This window comes from Ranitomeya variabilis, chromosome 3 (assembly GCF_051348905.1).
Source record: "Ranitomeya variabilis isolate aRanVar5 chromosome 3, aRanVar5.hap1, whole genome shotgun sequence".
Lineage (NCBI taxonomy): Eukaryota > Metazoa > Chordata > Amphibia > Anura > Dendrobatidae > Ranitomeya > Ranitomeya variabilis.
The window spans coordinates 268,936,185-268,959,296 of record NC_135234.1 but is presented as its reverse complement, the minus strand read 5'-3'; the positions used below and the strand labels follow the sequence as shown (position 1 = coordinate 268,959,296).

The following is a 23,112-nucleotide window of genomic DNA, read 5'->3' as shown; positions in this document are numbered from 1 at the left end:
GGAAATGACCTCAATGACTCTTTTTTTTTTTCCCCTTTTTTTTTTTTTTTCAAACAAACTTTATTTTCAGTACACAATGCTGAAAACGCAGCTGCAAAAAACGCTGTGTGTGAAAGCAGCTGCGTTTTTTGCCTGCGTAAAAAAACGCAGGTAAAGCAGCAGCAAAATACGCGCGCGTAAAAATACGCAGCAAATATGCTGTGTGTGAAAGTAGCCTAAGTGTTGTTTTTCCTTTACCTTGTCTGTCATACCTTCCTTTTGTGTTGTTAAAGTGTCCAAGGTGTAATTGCATTGCTGTTGGGCCAGCAAACTGTTTCGCCGTTTGACCGTCCATTCGTCAGGTCGGGTTACGTCAGCACAGTCACTTCGTGACATCCACCAGTTGCAATATTGATACTATATTTGCAATTATATATATATATATTTTCTCTATATTTTTAATTTCTTTTCCTGTTACATGCACATGTTTTAATACAGTAACTGTTGCTACTATTATCTAATAAAAGCATATATTTTATCTGTATATTCTTGGCTGAACTTTCATGGTTTTAAATAGTTTAGGGTGGTCGGTTGTTTTCACCCCCAGGTTGCGCTGCTGCAGTTGCCTTGTCAGAGCAGTGATGGGATCCATAACGGATCAAAAAACAGTTTCGGTTAGAGCTAATGTCACGACCCTGTTGTCGGGTGTCCTGGGCTCCTTCCTAGCTCGCCGTTACTTCTGATGGTAAAGATGCTGGGGCCACGTACCTTGCCTTAGCTCCTGAATCCACCCTCAGTCTGTACCCTTTTCTCACCCAGGGAAAAGAGGAATAGTAGTGTACTGTAATACACCAACCAGACTAGCAAGGTAATATGAACAGGGATAACTAAAAATAACAAACATACAAATATACTCACACAGACAACAGAGGAATGTACTGGGGAGTGGAGGATGGTGTTCAAACAAAGGAGAAGAAAGGGAAATATCACACTCAAAACCTAGCAACAGTCACAGATAAATCCAAACGCCTTCTCCAATACCAACCCAACCACCAGCATTGCAGCAAAAACTACCTCTGACAACAAGTGCTAGCCAGAGCCCAGATTATATAAGAGATGGGAGTGGCTAACAGTGAACAGCTGAGCCCTAAAGCAGGAAAGCTTCCAGGAGCTCTCAAGTGAGCAGATTAACTACTGCACTGCTAAAATAAACTTGCACCATGTAATATGAAGGTGAAGTGCTTCTAATCAGTGCTGGAGTAGTAGAAATCAGACACTGTGGTCTTCTGGCTCCTCTCTGTCGTGTTAAACCCCTGACATTATATTAATTGTTGATAGTCAAGTTAGACGTTAATTAACATGGACCTCAATAGAGATGTAGAAAGTCCCCCTTTAATAATTTGTATTTTAGAGGGAATTTTTCCGCCTAATACATAATGGTGAACCAGGTCCACTGCTAAGGTATTATTTTTAGTTTTTTGCTCTGTGAATATCTGTGGTCATCGTCTGTGAACTGATCAGGCCGGAGGTAGGTGGAGAGAAAACACGGGTATTACATACCTGGTAATGTGTTTTTTCATGAGACATGATGGCACCATGAGAGAGGGGATCCGCCCTTCAAGGACAGGAAACCTTCAAGATAAAAGGGGCGGCTCCTCTCTCCGCATCAGTTGTTTTACAGAGTACGAGAGGAACTCTGCAGGTTAGTGTACACATAAATAATACATCCTATATGACTCTAATCACCAACACCCAAGGGAGTGTATAAAGCTAATAATGCACCCAACTAATGACGTGATCAACAGGGTGGGAATATAAGGGTGCCGTCATGTCTCATGAAAAGACACATTACCAGGTATGTAATACCCGTGTTTTTCCATCATACATGACGGCACCACGAGAGAGTTACAGAGATTTGTATTCTCTTCAGGGAGGGATCACTGCTTGTAACACTCTTCTCCCAAATGTGAGATCAGAGGTAGCAGATAGGTCTAACCTATAATGTTTAAAAAATGTAGACGGAGAGGACCAAGTGGCCGCCTTGCAGATTTTGTCAATGGTAGCATCTGCTCTCTCCACCCAAGACGTCGCCATGGCCCTCATGGAGTGGGCTTTTAGACCCTGTAGAACAGCCCTGCCTGCACTTCTATACGCTAGTATAATGGCCTCTCTCACCCATCTAGCAATAGTTTGTTTTGAGGCTTTAAGACCCTTTCTTGACCCCTGGAATGAAACAAATAAAGATCTCTGTCTCCTCCAGGGTTTTGTCGCCTCTAAATACTGCAAGATACATCTTCTGACATCTAGGCAATGGAGCCTCTCCTCTTTTTTGTTGCTAGGGTTAGGACAAAAAGAGGGTAGGGTTATATCCTATGGAATCTTGACACCACCTTAGGGTTATATCTCCCTATCATCCATAAATTGTGTGTAGGGAGGATCTGCCGATAACGCGTGTAAATCCCCAACCCTATGGCCGATGTAAGTGCCACTAACAAGGCTGTTTTTAATTTGACTTTAATTATCTTATTTGACGTTGCATTTAATGGCTCAAAGGGGCTTTCTGTCAAAGCTGTCAACACAATTTAGATTCCATGGTGGAGGACTAGGGGATGGAACAGAGTCAGCTCTACTACAGGCTCAGGTAAACCGGGTCACCCACCTATTGCTTGCCAGGTCACAGTTGAATAAGGCTGCTAAAGCTGAAATGTGCACTTTGAGGGTACTAACAGCTAATCCCAGATCTAAACCGTTTTGCAGGAACTCCAGTATTGCCACTATCAGGACCTCCCCTTCCCGTATTGGCCCTGAGCTGGACAAGAATTTTTTCCATATCTTCCCATAAATCCTGGTCGTTACTGGCTTTCGGCTACTAAGTAAGGTGGATATTAAATCAGCTGAGAACCGTTCTTTTTCTAACAAAAAATGCCAGGCTGTCAAATGCAGCCCGGAGTTCTGCGGGTGGCTGAAGGGACCCTGTGTTAGAAGGTCCTGGTCCTCTGGGAGTACTCATGGGTCCGTCACTGACATTACTCTTAGCCAGTAGAACCATGGTCTTTTCGGCCAAAAGGGAGCTATTACAATCACCCTGGCCTTGTCCTCCCTGATCTTCTTCAGAACTGCTGGTAATAGACATATCTGTGGGAAGGCATACAAGAGTCCTGATGTCCATTCTACGCTGAAGGCGTCTACTGCTAACGGTCTGTCCGCTGGGTTTAGGGAGCAGAACTTTTGCACCTTCTTGTTGGCCTTTGAGGCAAAGAGGTCTACACTGGGTCTTCCCAACATGTGCTGTTGATAAATTGACTTTTTTAGGGACCATTCTCCTTGCCTTACGCAGTTTCTGCTTCGAAAGTCTGCTTTCAGGTTGTCTACACCTCGGATATGCAGGGCCGATAATGAGAGGAAATTCTGTTCTGCCAGAGCCAGGAGTTTTTGGTTATCTGCATCAATGACAGAGATCGGGTGCCCCCTTGGTGGTTTACATATGTGACCGCTGTTCGGTTGTCCGATAGGACTTTCACATGATGTCCTGTTAAGTGTGGAAGTAACCTCCTTAGCGCTTTTTCGATTGCTAGAAGTTCCCACTCGTTTGACGATAGATTTTTTTTCCCCTGAGCTCAGGGGTCCTGGACCCATAGTGTGTCTAAGTGAGCTCCCCACCCCCAAGGACGGACGTCCGTTGTGACTAATTTGGAGGCTGTGTATGTCCAGGGGACTCCTCTCGGAGATGACTCTATCTGTAACCACCATCTGAGTGATTGGAGTACAGAGACCGGGAGGATGAGCTTCTGCTCTAGCTGCCCCTGACGTTCCAGGTCGTTCTGCAGCACACACCATTGCAGTTCTCTTACATGGAACTGGGCCCATTTTACTGCTTGTATGCAAGAGGTTAGGGACCCTAACACCGACATGGCTCTTCTTAAAGTCATTTCTGGCTTTTTTATTGTTGTTACAATTATTTGTTTGATTTTTTCCTCTTTCTCCTCTGGGAGGCGACACTCCTGCGCCACTGAGTCCACCGTTATCCCCAAGAAATTCTGGACCATTGTTGGTTCCAGTTTGGATTTTTTGAGGTTCAGTTGCCATCCCAGCATCTGTAGTGTGTCCATCACTATCCTGACTTGCTCTTGACAGTGAGAATTTTTTTTCCCCACTATCAGGAAGTCGTCTAAATAAGGTATTATCAGAGTATCTTTCTCTCTGAGATGTGCTGTGACCTCTGCAATCAATTTTGTAAATACTCGTGGGGCTATTTGCTATCCCAAAGGGCAGAGCCCTGTACTGAAAGTGACGTAATGGAGACCCCATCTGATTTGCCACCCTGAGAAACTTGTGATCTTGTTGTCTGATTGGGACGTGGTAATAAGCGTCCTTTATATCTAGGACTGACATGTAACACTGAGGATATAGGAGTTTCACTGTTGATCTTATTGTCTCCATTTTGAATGACGGGATTATTAGATACCTGTTGAGGCCTTTCAAATTTATGATTGTTCTCCAAGAATTGTCTTTTTTTTTTAATAAGAAAAAGGGGGGAATAAAAACCTTCAAGTCTTTCCTCTACCGGAACCTCTTCCAGGACATGCTTGTCTAGGAGCGATATTACTTCCCCTTCCAGACTTCTTTGTTTTTCTTGTGGGGACTGTACTGGAGTCTGCATTTATTTTCTTGGAGGCCAATTGTGGAATTTTAATTTGAGGCCTGAACCCACAATTTGTCTGATCCACGCGCTGGATGAGATCCTTTCCCAGGCTGGAAGGAAGTGAGAGAGCCTCCCTCCCACCTGAGAGGGACCGTCACTGGGAGGGTTTCTTGGTACCTTTGGAGGGCTTGCCAAAATAGATGCCTTTTTCTCCCCTGGATCGCTTGTCAAAGTTGTTTCTGTCTCGGTCTTTATACTGCTGTCTGATGAACTTTCGGCCTCTCTGAAAGGAGCACCGAAAGGACTGGATTGGCTGTTTGGGGAAATTCTTTTTCTTGTCGCCGGCTTTTTCCAATAGCTCATCCAATGCTGGTCCAAACAGGAAATTTTTTTCACATGGTAGAGAGCAAAGTTTCATTTTTGCCTGTGTGTCTCCTGGCCAGCATTTAAGCCATATCGCACGGCGTCCTGTATGGGTTAATGATGCTGACTTTGCTGCCAGTCTAGCTGAGTCCGCTGAAGCCTCATCTAGAAATACTGCCGCTGCTCTTATGGCCGTTATTGCCTCTAGGACAGTCTCTCTGGGAACTTTATGTTCTACCTGATCCTCCAGGTTATCTATCCATATTTTTAGGGATCTGGCTACACAAGTGGCTCGATAGCTGGCCTTAGTGCCCCTGTCGAGGCCTCCCATGCCGTTTTCAGGCAACTATCTGTTCTCCTGTTCAGAGGTTCTTTCAGAGAACCTAAATCCTCGAAGGGCAGGGAGGATTTTCTGGCAACTTTTAAAATCGCTACATCAATTTTTGGAGCTCTATCCCAAGATGAGGATGCGTCTTCCTCAAAAGGATATCTCCTCTTTAGGGAGTTGATTATCTGGGACTTCTCCGGTTTTTGCCATTCCCTCCTAACAAGTCCCTGTAACTGTTCGTTGATAGGGAAGGATCTTCGTTTTTTCTTTTGCAGACCACTGAACATAAGTTCTTGGGCTGTCTTTTTTGCTTTCTCCTCTACCAGCCCCATGGTAGAGCAGACAGCTTTTATAAGATTGTCTGTAGCCTCCACTGGGAATGTATCTTCCTCCTCTGAGCTACTTTCTGAGCAACGACCTGTATCCGAGTCTTCCTCTGACTCCGAAGAGTCCCTTTGAGCTGCTGAGGGGCTGGATCTGTCCCTAGATAGTACCTGTGTCGACTGTCTGCAACGCTTTTACAGACTTCTGACTGGATTAGAGATCTTAGGTTCTCCGTAAAGGAGGGTGTTTCTTCTGCCACTGTTTTGTTAATACGATCCTGACACAGATTCACAGATTTTTACTCCAGGATGCTTTTAAAGGGTTTTTGCACAAGGGATATTCCTTATCTTTAGTTTTTGACTTATACTTTTATACTATTCTTGGAGACCTCCTATACTCCACCCCCCCAATGTATGTAAGAAAAGAGGGGAGAGATGGACACGAGAGGAGAAAAGAGCAGACATTAGCGTGCTGGCATTCTAGAAGTTCACTCACCACTTGGAAGCTTAAAAGTACGGGTACCGGATCCGGAGGTTGACTGGTTTTCTCAATGTCTCCCAGTAAGAGCAAAGATCCCTCCTTGGTATGGTGATCTGCCCGCATGCTGCCCTTCTTCATATCTGGCTCTTCTCACTTGAGCGAGACCGCCTCACCTGCACCTCTTGCTGTAAATGTTCCGGTGAAAAAATCTCCATCCTGTCAACTGCGACGTAACAAGAGCAGTCACATTCAACCTGGACTGGTTAGTGACACCTGGCAGTACTTCTGAGCACCTATAAATAACCGTGTTTCCTCCCATTTTTTAATTTTTTTTAATTAAATTGATCACCTGGTTGATCCTGCCTCTATTGGCCGCATAGCGTTTCGACATCTGCGCCCTGCGATTAGGTCTGTGTGCGCAGCCGGTAACCACTTCCGGTGCACGCAGATGCAATCAATCACCTGGTTGATCCTGCATCTACTGGCCTCCTAGCGCGACGCTTGGGCAGTGTAACTATGCCTGTGCGCGCACCCGGCAACCACTTCCGGTGCACACTCTTTCGGCCCTCCTTCCGACTCTATTGTCGTCCCCCAGGTGCCGTGCGCACGCGCGTATCCCACCACTTCCGTTTACACAGCGCCGGCTGGGGAGGAACCTCTCAGTGCCCTGTGAATATTCATGACGCGGGGCCGGATCTCAGGGAGGGAGCGCGGCACTCACCCTGCAATTCAGCATCCTGATGCTCCACAGCGCTGCCTCCTCCATACACCGCTCCATCCCTCTCCCTCGTGCAGCCGCTTGCAGGTACCGACCAGGTAGGGAAGGGGGGAGAACCTCCATTCTGTGTACGACAGGGGGGGCACCAAAACCTCCGAGGAGACTTACCTAGCCCGGGCACCGATGTACCTTACGAGCTGCATGGCCACCTTAGGTCAACAGGGAGGGCACCATAAGTGACCTCCGCAGACAGCAGGCTTTGTGGCAACAGGGGGAAATCACTACATGCGGCCCCCGAGGCTTAATCTTTAACCAGGCATTGCCTCACGGGTTGTGGCCATGCTTCGCTCAGGGAGGCATGGATATACATGGCCCCGAGGCAACTACTGGCACCTGGTGACAGATGCAGCAAACTAATGTCTGCCCAAATCCACCAGACCTAGGCATCCTCTTCTATCTTCAAGATCTTCTATCTTGAGGGTTCCCCATCAAGGGCAGGAAACCAACTGATGCGGAGAGAGGAGCCGCCCCCTCTTGAAGGTTTCATATCCTTGAAGGGCGGATCCCCTCTCTCGTGGTGCCATCATGTATGATGGAAAAAGAATTGATACACGGTCCAGTGTTGTGTTATTTTCTGTGTTCAGTGCGCTGATAGTTTGGATGGCTGACACAGATTAACAGCTGGTGCAGACAAATAAGGGTATAGGAGTCTCCCCCCTTTCAATAAATAATATTTTTAGAGGGACTTCCCAGTATATATATACAGTACAGACCAAAAGTTTGGACACACCTTCTCATTTAAAGATTTTTCTGTATTTTCATGACTATGAAAAATGTAAATTCACACTGAAGGCATCAAAACTATGAATTAACACATGTGGAATTATATACTTAAAAAAGTGTGAAACAACTGAAAATATGTCTTATATTCTAGGTTCTTCAAAGTAGCCACCTTTTGCTTTGATGACTGCTTTGCACACTCTTGGCATTCTCTTGATGAGCTTCAAGAGGTAGTCACCGCAAATGGTCTTCCAACAATCTTGAAGGAGTTCCCAGAGATGTTTAGCACTTGTTGGCCCTTTTGCCTTCACTCTGCGGTCCAGCTCACCCCAAACCATCTCGATTGGGTTCAGGGCTGGTAACTGTGGAGGCCAGGTCATCTGGCGTAGCACCCCATCACTCTCCTTGGTCAAATAGCCCTTACACAGCCTGGAGGTGTGTTTGGGGTCATTGTCCTGGTGAAAAATAAATGATGGTCCAACTAAACGCAAACCGGATGGAATAGCATGCCGCTGCAAGATGCTGTGGTAGCCATGCTGGTTCAGTATGCCTTCAATTTTGAATAAATCCCCAACAGTGTCACCAGCAAAGCACCCCCACACCATCACACCTCCTCCTCCATGCTTCACGGTGGGAACCAGGCATGTAGAGTCCATCCGTTCACCTTTTCTGCGTCACACAAAGACACAGTGGTTGGAACCAAAGATCTCAAATTTGGACTCATCAGACCAAAGCACAGATTTCCACTGGTCTAATATTGTCCATTCCTTGTGTTCTTTAGCCCAAACAGGTCTCTTCTGCTTGTTGCCTGTCCTTAGCAGTGGTTTCCTAGCAGCTATTTTACCATGAAGGCCTGTTGCACAAAGTCTACTCTTGACAGTTGTTGTAGAGATGTGTCTGCTGCTAGAACTCTGTCAGAACTCTGACCTGGTCTCTAAACTGAGCTGCTGTTAACCTGCGATTTCTGAGGCTGGTGACTCGGATAAACTTATCCTCAGAAGCAGAGGTGACTCTTGGTCTTCCTTTCCTGGGGCGGTCCTCATGTGAGCCAGTTTCTTTGTAGTGCTTGATGGTTTTTGCCACTGCACTTGGGTACACTTTCAAAGTTTTCCCAATATTTCGGACTGACTGATCTTCATTTCTTAAAGTAATGATGGCCACTCGTTTTTCTTTACTTAGCTGCTTTTTTCTTGCCATAATAAAAATTCTAACAGTATATTCAGTAGGACTATCAGCTGTGTATCCACCAGACTATTGCTCAACATAACTGATGGTCCCAACCCCATTTATAGGGCAAGAAATCCCACTTATTAAAACTGACAGGGCACACCTGTGAAGTGAAAACCATTTCCGGTGACTACCTCTTGAAGCTCATCAAGAGAATGCCAAGAGTGTGCAAAGCAGTTATCAAAGCAAAAGGTGACTGCTTTGAAGAACCTAGAATATAAGACATATTTTCAGTTGTTTCACACTTTTTTGCTAAGTATATAATTCCACATGTGTTAATTCATAGTTTTGATGCCTTCAGTATGCATTTACAATTTTCATAGTCATGAAAATACAGAAAAAATCTTTAAATGAGGTGTGTCCAAACTTTTGGTCTGTACTGTATATATATAAAATAACAAAAAGAAAAATCCAGCTCACCATAGTCAATATCCCTGGAGTCTCGGAGCACGGAAACGCTGTGTCAAGGCGTGAAGGAAGCAAAATAGAAGGAAGATCCAGCTCAACGAGATAGTGAAAAAAAACTGGTACTTTATTCACTTCAAATTTTACAGGTTGAGGCACCACATCTGTGGAAGCCTTTAGTACTGAGCCAGTTGGAGGGCTGGACATGAGATGTATTTATGGAGCTGGGAGAGACTATGACCTAAAGATGGTGCTTTTCTAGACACAATTCTGCATCCAGGTTGTAATATAGCAGCTATGTCAGGATCTTCCCTCAAAATATTTAAGTTATTTCTGATTAATTTACTAATAGAGGCAAATTGATTACTGTATTGAAAAACCACAGTAATGGGATTAGTGGAGCATACAGTTTTATTCTGTTTAGGTTTAAAACGTGGTTTTTTATCAACTATTTTTTCTGCCCTTTGTAAATACCATTTGCTATATCCTCTCTGTGTGAGTCTTCCTTTAATGTCCTCGACCTCTTTTTGTCTCTTATGCTGCCAATTGTAGCTTCCATATACCGTCATGTGTTTTTACTCTGTTAGATTACCACTTCAATTAGATTCAGCACCGGTGTGTCTACCGGATGCTAATATATAAAAAGCATGAGACAAGCCGCACAATAGATATCATGATTAAGGGTGCTCTGTCACCAGAAACGCGTAGATCTTGTTTTTAATTCATTGTTGCTGATGTGTTTATCCTCCACCTGATATGAAGTGAATAAAGTACCAGTTTTTTTTCACTATCTCGTTGAGCTGGATCTTCCTTCTATACTGTATATATATATATATATATATATATATACATACATACTGCTCAAAAATATAAAGGGAACACTAAAATCTCACATCCTAGATATCTCTGAATTAAATATTCCAGTTGCAAATTTTTATTCATTGCATAGTGGAATGTGTTCAGAACCATGAAACATAATTATCAATGTAAATCAAAATGAATATCCCATGGAGGTCTGGATTTGGAATGATCCTCAAAATCAAAGTGGAAAGTCAAATTACAGGCTGATCCAACTTCAGTGGAAATGCGTCATGACAAGGAAAAGATGCTCAGTATTGTGTGTGTCCTCGACATGCCTGTATGACCTCCCTAATGTATAACAACTGGCATGCTCCTCATGAGGCGGCGGATGGTCTCCTGAAGGATCTCCTCCCAGATTTGGACTAAACCATCTACTAACTCCTGGAAAGTCTGTGGTGTAACGTGACGTTGGTGGATGGAGCGAGACATGATGTCCCAGATGTGCTCAATCGGATTCAGGTCTGCGGAACGGGTGGGCCAGTCCATAGCTTCAATGCCTTCATCTTGCAGAAACTGCTGACACACTCCAGCCACATGAGGTCTGGCATTGTCCCACATTAGGAGGAACCCAGGGCCAACCGCACCAGCCTATGGTCTCACAAGGGGTCTGTGGATCTCATCTCGGTACCTAATGGCAGTCAGGTTACCTCTGGCGAGCACATGGAGGGCTGTGCGGCTCTCCAACGAAATGCCACCCCACACCATTACTGGCCCACTGCCAAACCGATCATGCTAAAGGATGTTGCAGTCAGCAGATCGCTCTCCATGGCATCTCCAGACTCTGTCACATCTGTCACATGTGGTACGTGTGAACCTGCTTTCATCTGTGACGAGCACAGGGCGCCAGTGGTGAATTTGCCAATCCTGGTGTTCTGTGGCAAATGCCGAGCGTCCTGCACGGTGTTGGGCTGTGAGCACAACCCCCATCTGTGGACCTCTGGCACTCAGACCATCCTCATGGAGTCGATTTCTAACAGTTTGTGCAGACACATGCACATTTGTGGCCTGCTGGAGGTCATTTTGCAGGGCTCTGGCAGTGCTCCTCCTGTTCCTCCTTGCACAAAGGTAGAAGTAGCGGTCCTGCTGCTGGGTTGTTGCCTTCCTACACACTGCGCTGACAGACGCAGCAAAATTTCTTACCACAGCGCGCATTGATGTGCCATTCTGGATGACCTGCACTACCTGAGCCACTTGTATGAGTCCGTCTCATGCTACTATGAGTGTGAAAGCACAACCAACATTCAAAAGTGACCAAAACATCAGCCAGAAAGCATTGGTACTGAGATGTGGTCTGTGATCGCCACCTGCAGGACCACTCCTTTCCTTTTTTGAGGGTGTCTTGATAATTGCCAATAATTTCCATCTATTGTCTATTCCATTTGCACAACAGCATGTGAAATTGATTGTCAATCAGTGTTGCGTCCTAAATGTACAGTTTGATTTCACAGAAGTTTGATTTACTTGGAGTTATATTATGTTGTTGAAGTGTTCCCTTTATTTTTTAAGCAGTGTATATATATATTTTTTTTTTTCTGTATGTATGTGTATATATATATATATATATATATATATATATATATATATATATATATATATATATATATATATATATATATATATATATATACAGTGGGGCAAAGAAGTATTTAGTCAGTCAGCAATAGTGCAAGTTCCACCACTTAAAAAGATGAGAGGCGTATGTAAGTTACATCATAGGTAGACCTCAACTATGGGCGACAAACTGAGAAAAAAAAATCCAGAAAATCACATTGTCTGTTTTTTATCATTTTATTTGCATATTATGGTGGAAAATAAGTATTTGGTCAGAAACAAACAATCAAGATTTCTGGCTCTCACAGACCTGTAACTTCTTCTTTAAGAGTCTCCTCTTTCCTCCACTCATTACCTGTAGTAATGGCACCTGTTTAAACTTGTTATCAGTATAAAAAGACACCTGTGCACACCCTCAAACAGGCTGACTCCAAACTCCACTATGGTGAAGACCAAAGAGCTGTCAAAGGACACCAGAAACAAAATTGTAGCCCTGCATCAGGCTGGGAAGACTGAATCTGCAATAGCCAACCAGCTTGGAGTGAAGAAATCAACAGTGGGAGCAATAATTAGAAAATGGAAGACATTCAAGACCACTGATAATCTCCCTCGATCTGGGGCTCCACGCAAAATCCCACCCCGTGGGGTCAGAATGATCACAAGAACGGTGAGCAAAAATCCCAGAACCACGCGGGGGGACCTAGTGAATGAACTGCAGAGAGCTGGGACCAATGTAACAAGGCCTACCATAAGTAACACACTACGCCACCATGGACTCAGATCCTGCAGTGCCAGACGTGTCCCACTGCTTAAGCCAGTACATGTCCGGGCCCGTCTGAAGTTTGCTAGAGAGCATTTGGATGATCCAGAGGAGTTTTGGGAGAATGTCCTATGGTCTGATGAAACCAAACTGGAACTGTTTGGTAGAAACACAACTTGTCGTGTTTGGAGGAAAAAGAATACTGAGTTGCATCCATCCAACACCATACCTACTGTAAAGCATGGTGGTGGAAACATCATGCTTTGGGGCTGTTTCTCTGCAAAGGGGCCAGGACGACTGATCCGGGTACATGAAAGAATGAATGGGGCCATGTATCGTGAGATTTTGAGTGCAAACCTCCTTCCATCAGCAAGGGCATTGAAGATGAAACGTGGCTGGGTCTTTCAACATGACAATGATCCAAAGCACACCGCCAGGGCAACGAAGGAGTGGCTTCGTAAGAAGCATTTCAAGGTCCTGGAGTGGCCTAGCCAGTCTCCAGATCTCAACCCTATAGAAAACCTTTGGAGGGAGTTGAAAGTCCGTGTTGCCAAGCGAAAAGCCAAAAACATCACTGCTCTAGAGGAGATCTGCATGGAGGAATGGGCCAACATACCAACAACAGTGTGTGGCAACCTTGTGAAGACTTACAGAAAACGTTTGACCTCTGTCATTGCCAACAAAGGATATATTACAAAGTATTGAGATGAAATTTTGTTTCTGACCAAATACTTATTTTCCACCATAATATGCAAATAAAATGATAAAAAAACAGACAATGTGATTTTCTGGATTTTTTTTTCTCAGTTTGTCTCCCATAGTTGAGGTCTAACTATGATGTAAATTACAGACGCCTCTCATCTTTTTAAGTGGTGGAACTTGCACTATTGCTGAATGACTAAATACTTTTTTGCCCCACTGTATATATATATATACACAGCCCCTTCATGCCCTCTCCTGTTCCACCTGCTAACACTTTCTCTGCTCCTTCTCACTGCTGGTGATATCTCTCCAAATACTGGTCCTCCTCACCACATTCCCACAGTCATTTCTACCTCCAATTCACGCTCTATCACAAACTTCCGCAACCTCTCTAACCTTATACCCATTCACCCAGCCCCTGCTTCTCCAGTCCCACTAACAGGAGCTCTGTGGAACGCTCGCTCTGTCTGTAACAAGCTTTCCTACATCCATGATCTTTTTGTTACTACCAAACTTTCCTTCCTCGCCATCACCGAAACCTGGCTCACCCCTTCTGACACAGCCTCCCCTGCTGCACTCTCTTACGGTGACTTCCACCTTTCTCACACACCCCGCCCCAGCAGCAAACATGGCGGAGGAGTTGGTTTTCTCCTGTCAGATAACTGCTCCTTCACCCCAATCCCACTGCCACCCTCTGTTACCCTCCCTTCCTTTGAGGTGCACTCTGTGCGCATCTACTCCCCCTCCAACCTCCAACTGGCTGTCATCTACCGCCCCCCAGGGCCAGCCACCACCTTCTTTGACCATTTCACCACCTGGCTACTTCATTTCCTTTCCGCGGACATCCCCACTATCATCATGGGCGATTTCAACATCCCCATTGACACTTCCCTCTCAGCTGCCACTAAACTTTTATCTCTCACTTCCTTCTTCGGCCTCACTCAATGGTCTTCTACAGCCACCCACAAAGATGGTCACACACTGGACCTCATCTTCACCCGCCTCTGCTCCCTATCTAACTTCTCTAACTCACCTCTTCCTCTCTCTGACCACAACCTTCTCACATTCTCTTCCCTCTCCACTCCATGTCTACAATCCCCACCCCACAAACTTTCACACCCTCGCAGAAATCTTAAAATCTTGACCTACATTCATTCTCTGAATCCCTCCTCCCTCTCACAGATATAAGTTCCTTACACAATGCGGATGCCGCTGCCGCTCTATATAACACCACAATAGCTGTAGTTTTGGAATCTGCTGCCTCACTTACACATACCAAAGCTCGCAAAATCAACAGACAGCCCTGGCACACCAGCCTGACCAAAGAACTGAGGCGAGCTTCCAGGGCTGCCCCTGCTCTTCTCCATTTACACCTTTGGCCTGGGACAGCTCATAGAATCTCATGGCTTTCAGTATCACCTCTATGCTGATGACACACAGATCTACATCTCTGGACCAGATATCACCTCCCTACTAACCAGAATCCCTCAATGCCTGTCCACTATTTCATCCTTCTTCTCCGCTAGATTTCTGAAACTTAACATGGACAAAACAGAATTCATCATCTTTCCCCCATCTCACGTGACCCCCTCAACGAACCTATCCATTACAGTAAATGGCTGCCCACTCTCCGCAGACCCACAAGCTCGCTGCCTCGGGGTAATCCTTGACGCTGATCTCTCCTTCAAACCATATATCCAAGCCCTTTCCACTTCCTGCCGACTTCAACTCAAAAATATTTCACGAATCTGTACATTCCTCAACCAAGAATCTGCAAAAACCCTAGTCCATGCCCTCATAATCTCTCGCCTTGACTACTGCAACCTCCTGCTCTGTGGCCTCCCCTCTAAAGGTACCTTCACACTAAGCGACTTTACAACGGTAACGATAGCGATCCGTGACGTTGCAGCATCCTGGATAGCGATATCGTTGTGTTTGACACGCAGCAGCGATCTGGATCCCGCTGTGATATCGCTGGTCGTTGCTGAAATTTCAGAACTTTTATTTGGTCGTCAGATCGGTGTGTATCGTCGTGTTTGACAGCAAAAGCAACGATGCCAGCGATGTTTTACAATGGTAACCAGGGTAAATATCGGGTTACTAAGCGCAGGGCCGCGCTTAGTAACCCGATATTTACCCTGGTTACCATTGTAAAAGTAAAAAAAAAAACAGTACATACTCACCTTCTGATGTCTGTCACGTCCCCCGGTGTCCGTGCTGCTGCTCAGAGCTTCCTGCACTGACTGTGTCAGTGCCGGCCGGAAAGCAAAGCACAGCGGTGACGTCACCGCTCTGCTGTTAGGGCCGGCGCTTACACAGTGCAGGGAAGCGGACGCCGGGGGACGTGAATGTAAGTATGTAGTGTTTGTTTTTTTACATTTACACTGGTAACCAGGGTAAACATCGGGTTACTAAGCGCGGCCCTGCGCTTAGCAACCCGATGTTTACCCTGGTTACCCGGGGACTTCGGCATCGTTGGTCGCTGGAGAGCTGTCTGTGTGACAGCTCTCCAGCGACCAAACAGCAACGCTGCAGCGATCGGCATCGTTGTCGATATCGCTGCAGCGTCGCTTAGTGTGAAGGTACCTCAACACTCTCGCACCCCTCCAATCTATTCTAAACTCAGCTGCCCGACTAATCCACCTGTCCTCCCGCTATTCCCCAGCCTCTCCCCTCTGTCAATCCCTTCACTGGCTCCCCATTGCCCAGAGACTCCAGTACAAAACCCTAACCATGACGTACAAAGCCATCCACAACCTGTCTCCTCCATACATCTGTGACCTCGTCTCCCGGTGCTTACCTACACGCAACCTCCGATCCTCACAAGATCTCCTTCTCTACTCCCCTCTTATCTCCTCTTCCCACAATCGTATACAAGATTTCTCTCGCGTATCACCCCTACTTTGGAACCCTCTACCATAACACATCAGACTCTCGCCTACCATCGAAACCTTCAAAAAGAGCCTGAAGACCCACCTCTTCCGGCAAGCCTACAACCTGCAGTAACCACCAATCGACCAAACCGCTGCATGACCAGCTCTATCCTCGCCTACTGTATTCTCACCCATCCCTTGTAGATTGTGAGCCTTCGCGGGCAGGGTCCTCTTTCCTCCCGTACCAGTTATAACTTGTATTGTATAAGATTATTGTACTTGTTTTTATTATGTATACCCCTCCTCACATGTAAAGCACCATGGAATAAATAGCGCTATAACAATAAATAATAATAATATTAATAGTGTATATGTATGTGTATATATATATATATATATATATATATATATATATATATATGTATATGTATGTATACGTACAGTACAGACCAAAAGTTTGGACACACATCATTTAAAGATTTTTTTTATATTTTCATTACTATGAAGATTGTACATTCACACTGAAGGCATCACGACTATGAATTAACACATGTGGAATTATATACTTAACAAAAAATTGTGAAACAGCTGAAATTATGTCTTATATTCTAGGTTCTTCAACGTAGCCACCTTTTGCTTTGATGACTGCTTTGCACACTCTTGGCATTCTCTTGATGAGCTTCAAGAGGTAGTAACCGGGAATGGTCTTCCAACAATCTTGAAGAAGTTCCCAGAGATGCTTAGCACTTGTTGACCCTTTTGCCTTCACTCTGCAGTCCAGCTCACCCCAAACCATCTCGATTGGGTTCAGGTCTGGTGACTGTGGAGGCCAGGTCATCTGGCGTAGCACCCCATCACTCTCCTTCTTGGTCATATAGCCCTTACACAGCCTCGAGGTGTGTTTGGGGTCATTGTCCTCTTGAAAAATAAATGATGGTCCAACTAAATGCAAACCGTATGGAATAGCATGCCGCTGCAAGATGTTGTGGTAGCCATGCTGGTTCATTATGCCTTCAATTTTGAATAAATCCCCAACAGTATCACCAGCAACGCACCCCCTCACCTTTACACCTCCTCCTCCATGCTTCACGGTGGGAACCAGTCCATCTGTTCACCTTTTCAGCGTCACACAAAGACACGGTGGTTGGAAGCAAAGATCTCAAATTTGGACTCATCAGACCAAAGCACAGATTTCCACTGGTCTAATGTCCATTCCTTGTGTTCTTTAGCCCAAACAAGTCTCTTCTGCTTGTTGCCTGTCCTTAGCAGTGGTTTCCTAGCAGCTATTTTACCATGAAGGCCTGCTGCACAGTCTCCTCTTAACAGTTGTTGTAGAGATGTGTCTGCTGCTAGAACTCTGTGTGGCATTGACCTGGTCTCTAATCTGAGCTGCTGTTAACCTGCGATTTCTGAGGCTGGTGACTCGGATAAACTTATCCTCAGAAGCAGAGGTGACTCTTGGTCTTCCTTTCCTGGGGCGGTCCTCATGTGAGCCAGTTTATTTGTAGCGCTTGATGGTTTTTGCCACTGCACTTGGGGACACTTTCAAAGTTTGCCCAATTTTTCAGACTGACGGACCTTCATTTCTTAAAGTAATGATGGCCGTTTTTCTTTACTTAGCTGCTTTTTTCTTGCCATAATACAAATTCTAACAGTCTATTCAGTAGGACTATCAGCTGTGTATCCACCAGACTTCTGCACAACACAACTGATGGTCCCAACCCCATTTATAGGGCAAGAACTCCCACCTATTAAACCTGACAGGGCACACCTGTGAAGTGAAAACCATTCCCGGTGACTACCTCTTGAAGCTCATCAAGAGAATGCCAAGAGTGTGCAAAGCAGTCATCAAAGCAAAAGGTGGCTACTTTGAAGAACCTAGAATATAAGACATAATTTCAGTTGTTTCACACTTTTTGTTAAGTATATAATTCCACATGTGTTAATTCATAGTTTTGATGCCCTCAGCGTGAACGTACAATTTGCAAAGTCATGAAAATACAGAAAAATCTTTAAATGGGAAGGTGTGTCCACACTTTCACACTTTTGCTCTGTACTGTTGTACTGTATATTATATATATATATATATATATATATATATATATATATATATATATATATATATATATATATATATATATATATATATATATATACACACACACACACACACACGCTACTCACAGAAGTTAGAGATATTTAGCTTCTGGGTGAAATTTCAGGAGGAGCCTGAAATGCACTAACATTTTCAGGTGGACTTATCGTGACCACCTCTAAACTTTTGAATGGGATGCACATGTCTAACCGTTCAATGTTTCAGAACCTTTTGCACAACTTGCTGTTCTCTAACAAGGAGCTTAATGGTAAAAAACCTAAACAGGTGTTTAATCAAGTAATCGCCCAATAAATTTCAGGCTTTAATTAGAATTGGTATTTAAACAGTCCTCTACATCATGCTGTCCTCAATTTTACATCACGAGACCAAGACAACATCAAATAAGTGATCAACAGTATCTTCGCCATTGTGAGGCTTCAAGCAGGATGTTCATCGGTGTCATCAGTTCATGGGTGTCATCAGCAGGTTGCAACAGAGATACAGAGAGACTGGAAGAGTCACGGAAAGGCAGAGAAGTGGACGTCCTTTGGTCACATCCCACACTGATGACCGCTTCATTGTTAACAATACTCTGGGGAAACAGAAGATGAATGCCACACAACTCCAGGCACATTTAATGGATGTGAGAGGCACCCAAGTGTCACGTCAGACCGTTCAAAACCACTTATATCAGTGTGGACTACGTGCTAGATGACCTGCAAGAGTACCTGACTACACTACCAGGCACCAGCATCATTGTCTTACACGGGCCAGGGAGCATCTTCGCTGGACGAGGGACCAGTGGGCCTCAGTGCTGAAAGTCGATTTATGCCGAGCAGAAACTATTGCAGACAACATTGTTAGAGAAGTCAAGGGGAGTGCTATGCATCAGCTACTGTTGTCACCAGAGGAGCCTTTGGTGGTGTTACAGTGCAGACAGGTGTTTCTACTCAATACAGAACCGTCCTACACTTTGTGAATAATACAGTGAACAGTCCCTACTACTTGAATGATATCATTAATCCAGTCACTGTGCCTCTGTATGAACGATACATGCCTAATTCCATCTTCATGAACGACAATGCTTCAGCTCATTGATGTCACATCATTAGGGAACGGCTGCTGGATACTGGGGTACCTCAATTGGAGTGGCCTGCACTTTCTCCAGATCTAAATCCCATAGAAAACCAGAAAGGATCAACTGAGTCGCCGTGTAGTGTTTCTTAATTCTGTACCCCAGAATCTCAATGACCCGAGGGCTGCCCTTCAAGAGAGGGATGTCATGCCTGAGCATACAATAACTCAGCTTGTAAGCAGCATGAGAATCGTCGTAAAGCTGTAATTGATGCTCCAGGCCACATGACAAGTTATTTAGACACTGACTTTTTTTGAGGGGGCACAGCCACCAGGGTTTTCCTCCAAAAATTACTAACCAAAGGAGGAATTCTCCTTACACCTCTATTGAGATGCGATATTAACTATTATCGCCAAACTTGACTATTAATAATTAATATCCACTAAATATGCCTCAACGTTATCTTTTCCTTATACTATATACTAGGGCTGCATTCACACTAGCGTCGACCCGACGTACCGACGCATACTGTGAAAAAAATGCCCGACGAGGCCAGCGGAAGCAGTCTTACGATGCTTCCGCTGCCCCATTGCAAGGTCCGGGGAGGAGGGGGCAGAGTTTCGGCCGCGCATGCACGGTCGAAAATGGCGGTCTCGACGCACAAAAAGACGCTACATGTAACGTTTTTAGTGGCAGCGGTCCGCCAAAACACGACGCAACCGTCGCACGACGGTTGCGACGTGTCGCAATGCGTCGCTAATAAAAGTCTATGGAGAAAAAACGCATCCTGCGGGCAACTTCGCGGGATGCGTTTTTTCTCCACAACGACGCATTGCGACGTGCAGTGCCCGACGCTAGTGTGAAAGTAGCCTTACTGAGACAAAACAGTGTAACAATAAAGGATATTTATTACACACACACACAAGTCTGCAGTCTATAACATACATATATATTTATACCCAAGCTGGCGACTATAAATTATATATATATATATATATATATATATATATATATATATATATATATATATATATATATATATATACACATACACACACACACACAAATATACAGATATTACAACAGTGATATCCCAACAATATAACACAGTAATAACCCACAATGTCCAGTAATATCACAACAATATTACCACAATATAAAAACCCACAATTAACTGCCCGATTACCAAAATCACACATACAATAACAGCCCTCCCAAACTATAGCTTACTAACCCTAAGGCCTAAGAGGTTACAGGGCCTAGTAAGAAAAGGGAATACAGAGTACTTATCCACCATGTGGGTCCATGATCTTCCCATCCAGCCAGAGAGCAAAAAGAGGCAGAGCACGTGTCTTGTGCCTTTTATGTCCAGCTAGAAGAGGTGTGTCCAGCCCCAAGTGAGTGTTGATGAGGTCACAAGTCTATTGTCCACTGGCCTAAGTCCTAAATGAAACCTGATAAACCAGCTTGAGGAGGGGGCTACTGAGCACATGTGGGGGAATTATATATCACTAAACACATCTCTACATAAAGATATACATTTTGGAGCACTTCCCTTGTACATCATCATTGCACGCTTCTACTTAAATGCCCTGCTTTCATGATAAAGATTCACTGCAGCGTGAACTTTTTGCATTTTCCATAAATTTCGCCAGGAAAGCCAAATATCCCTAACTTCTTGAGAGTAGTGGAAAATGTAAACTGGGGAAAATAAATATTTGATACACTGCCAATTTTGGAAGTTTTCCCAACTACAAAGAATGGAGAGGCCTGTAATGTTTATCGCAAGTACACTTCAACTGAGACAGAATGTAAAAAAAAAAATCCAGAAAATCACATTGTATGGATTTACATAACTAATTTGTATTTTAATGTATGAAATAAGTATTTGATACAATAGAAAAACAGAACTTAATATTTGGTACAGAAACCTTTTGTCACGACTCTGTGGTAGCATGTACCAGGACCAGGGGCTCCTTCCGTGTCCCTAACGCTAGGGGCACCCTAGCTCGCCCTGCTCCCCAGATTAATTCTGATGGTGAAGATGCCGGGGCCATGTACCTTGCCTTAGCTCCTGAATCCGCCCTCAGTTTGTACCTTTCCCTACCGAGTGAAGAGGGGAGTAGTAGTGTACCGTAATACACCAACCAGACTAACAAGGTAACACAAACAAGACTGAAGAAAAGAAAAACCCAATTATACAAATATACACATACAAACAACAGAGGTAAACACCAGGGAGCGGAGGAGTTTGGTGTTAAACCAAAGTAGAAGAAAAGGAATTATTACACACTTAAAACCTAGCAACAGTCACAGATAAATCCACCAAATGCCTTGTCCAAAAACAACCAACAACTTCCATCCATGCAGAATAAGCTTCTCTGACAATGAGAGCTAGCCAGGACCCAGTTTATATAGGAGATGGGAGTGGCTATCAGTGCACACCTGAGATCCATGAAGCAGAAAAGCTTCCAGGAGCTCTCAACCAAACAGATTAACCCCTGCACTGCTAAAACAAATTTACACCATTTAATATGAAGGTGAAGCGCTTATAGTCAGAGCAGGAGTAGGAGAAATCAAACGCTGCGGTCTTCTGGCTGCTCTTTGTCGCGGTAAGCACCGTGACACCTTTGTTTGCAATAAAAGAGGTCAGACATTTCCTGTAGTTCATGACCAAGTTTGCACTAATATAATAATTGACAATGAGCGGAGCCGGACTAGCATGCACATTCTGCTGTAGCTATTGTAGTCTGCAGTGATAATCACCAGGTGATAAAACCTTCAGTGTAACCAAACAACAGCGCACAGACTGCCATGTGAAAAAAAAATTAAAATCTGTGTTTTAACACCTATCTCACACTGTACTCAGATTACCGTATATAGAAAATACCTGCTGACAGATTTTCTTTAATAAATATTCATTTTAAAGATTTGCCTCAACACTTTTTTAGGCCCCACAAGCAGTTAGTGAGATTCCAGCCTTAGAAAATTGATTGAAGCAATGTATTGTGGATGTCAGACCTAAAATACTTCACTCAAAACTTTCTTGTACTTTCCTCAGAGCATTTAGCAAGGACTTCTTCAGAAAGGTTTGGTTGAAATTGAGTGAATTAGTCAGCAGTCCAATGTGATAAGGCTCTACCTGAAAAAACACAAATTTAATCTACAATAATTATGCACCATAGCTTCATAAATGTGTTACATTTTTAATGAGAACCTGTCAGTAAGATATAGCCCTATAAATTTAAAGGCGTGGGTATAATGGCATTGTGATTCTGATTAATATAATACCTGATTTGAAGGGATCCGCTCATTTGGCTGATGAATACTCATCTTATGAAGCTTTCAGAAAATGTGCTCTGGTGTGCTTCGGGTTGGACTTGGGGGCAGGGTTGTCTTCTTCTTGGCTGCCTCCCCCACCTGCTTCCTCTGTTTCTTGTGCAGGTTGCTAATTATTTTTTTTTAAATTCAGTTCAGAGACAACATCTCAATCAGCACACGCTCCGCCTCCATTTTATTTAAGTCCTGCACACAGGATGCCGACTCCCACACAATGATGGCGGCAAAGGGACAACATTTTTAAAAAGGATGGAGGACACTAAATAATCAATGATCTGCACAAGAAACAGAGGAGACTCGTGTGGGAGGGAAAAAATGAGAAGACAACCCTGCCCCCACGTCCCACACCAAAGAACACAAGACGTAATTTTCTGAAAACTTCATAAGGGGAATATTCAGCAGTCACTGAGAGGATGCCTTCACATTAGGTATCATATTAATCAGCATCTCAGCGCCATTATAGCCATGCCTTTAGTTTAAAGGGCTAAATCACGCTGACAGGTTTTTCTTAAATGGTTGTCTTTAAGGCTTTTGAAACTTACATGAAACAGAGGCATACCGTAAGTGTGTGATAGCAATGATGCATCTTAACCCCTTCATGACCCAGCCT

General features: G+C 44.3%; 1 protein-coding gene across 2 annotated transcripts in view; it reads right to left on the bottom strand.

The window, feature by feature from the left end:
• The window catches only part of FANCE (FA complementation group E), a 123,959-nt gene that overhangs the window by 17,220 nt on the left and 83,627 nt on the right, over positions 1-23,112 (bottom strand). The window contains exon 11 of one of the 2 annotated variants that reach the window (XM_077295476.1): positions 22,185-22,305. In XM_077295476.1, the coding sequence (XP_077151591.1) occupies positions 22,195-22,305 (111 nt within the window). In that variant the 3' untranslated portion in view covers positions 22,185-22,194. Of the gene's footprint in view, positions 1-21,007; positions 22,306-23,112 lie in introns of those variants that run through there. The other variant, XM_077295475.1, reaches the window with a different exon arrangement.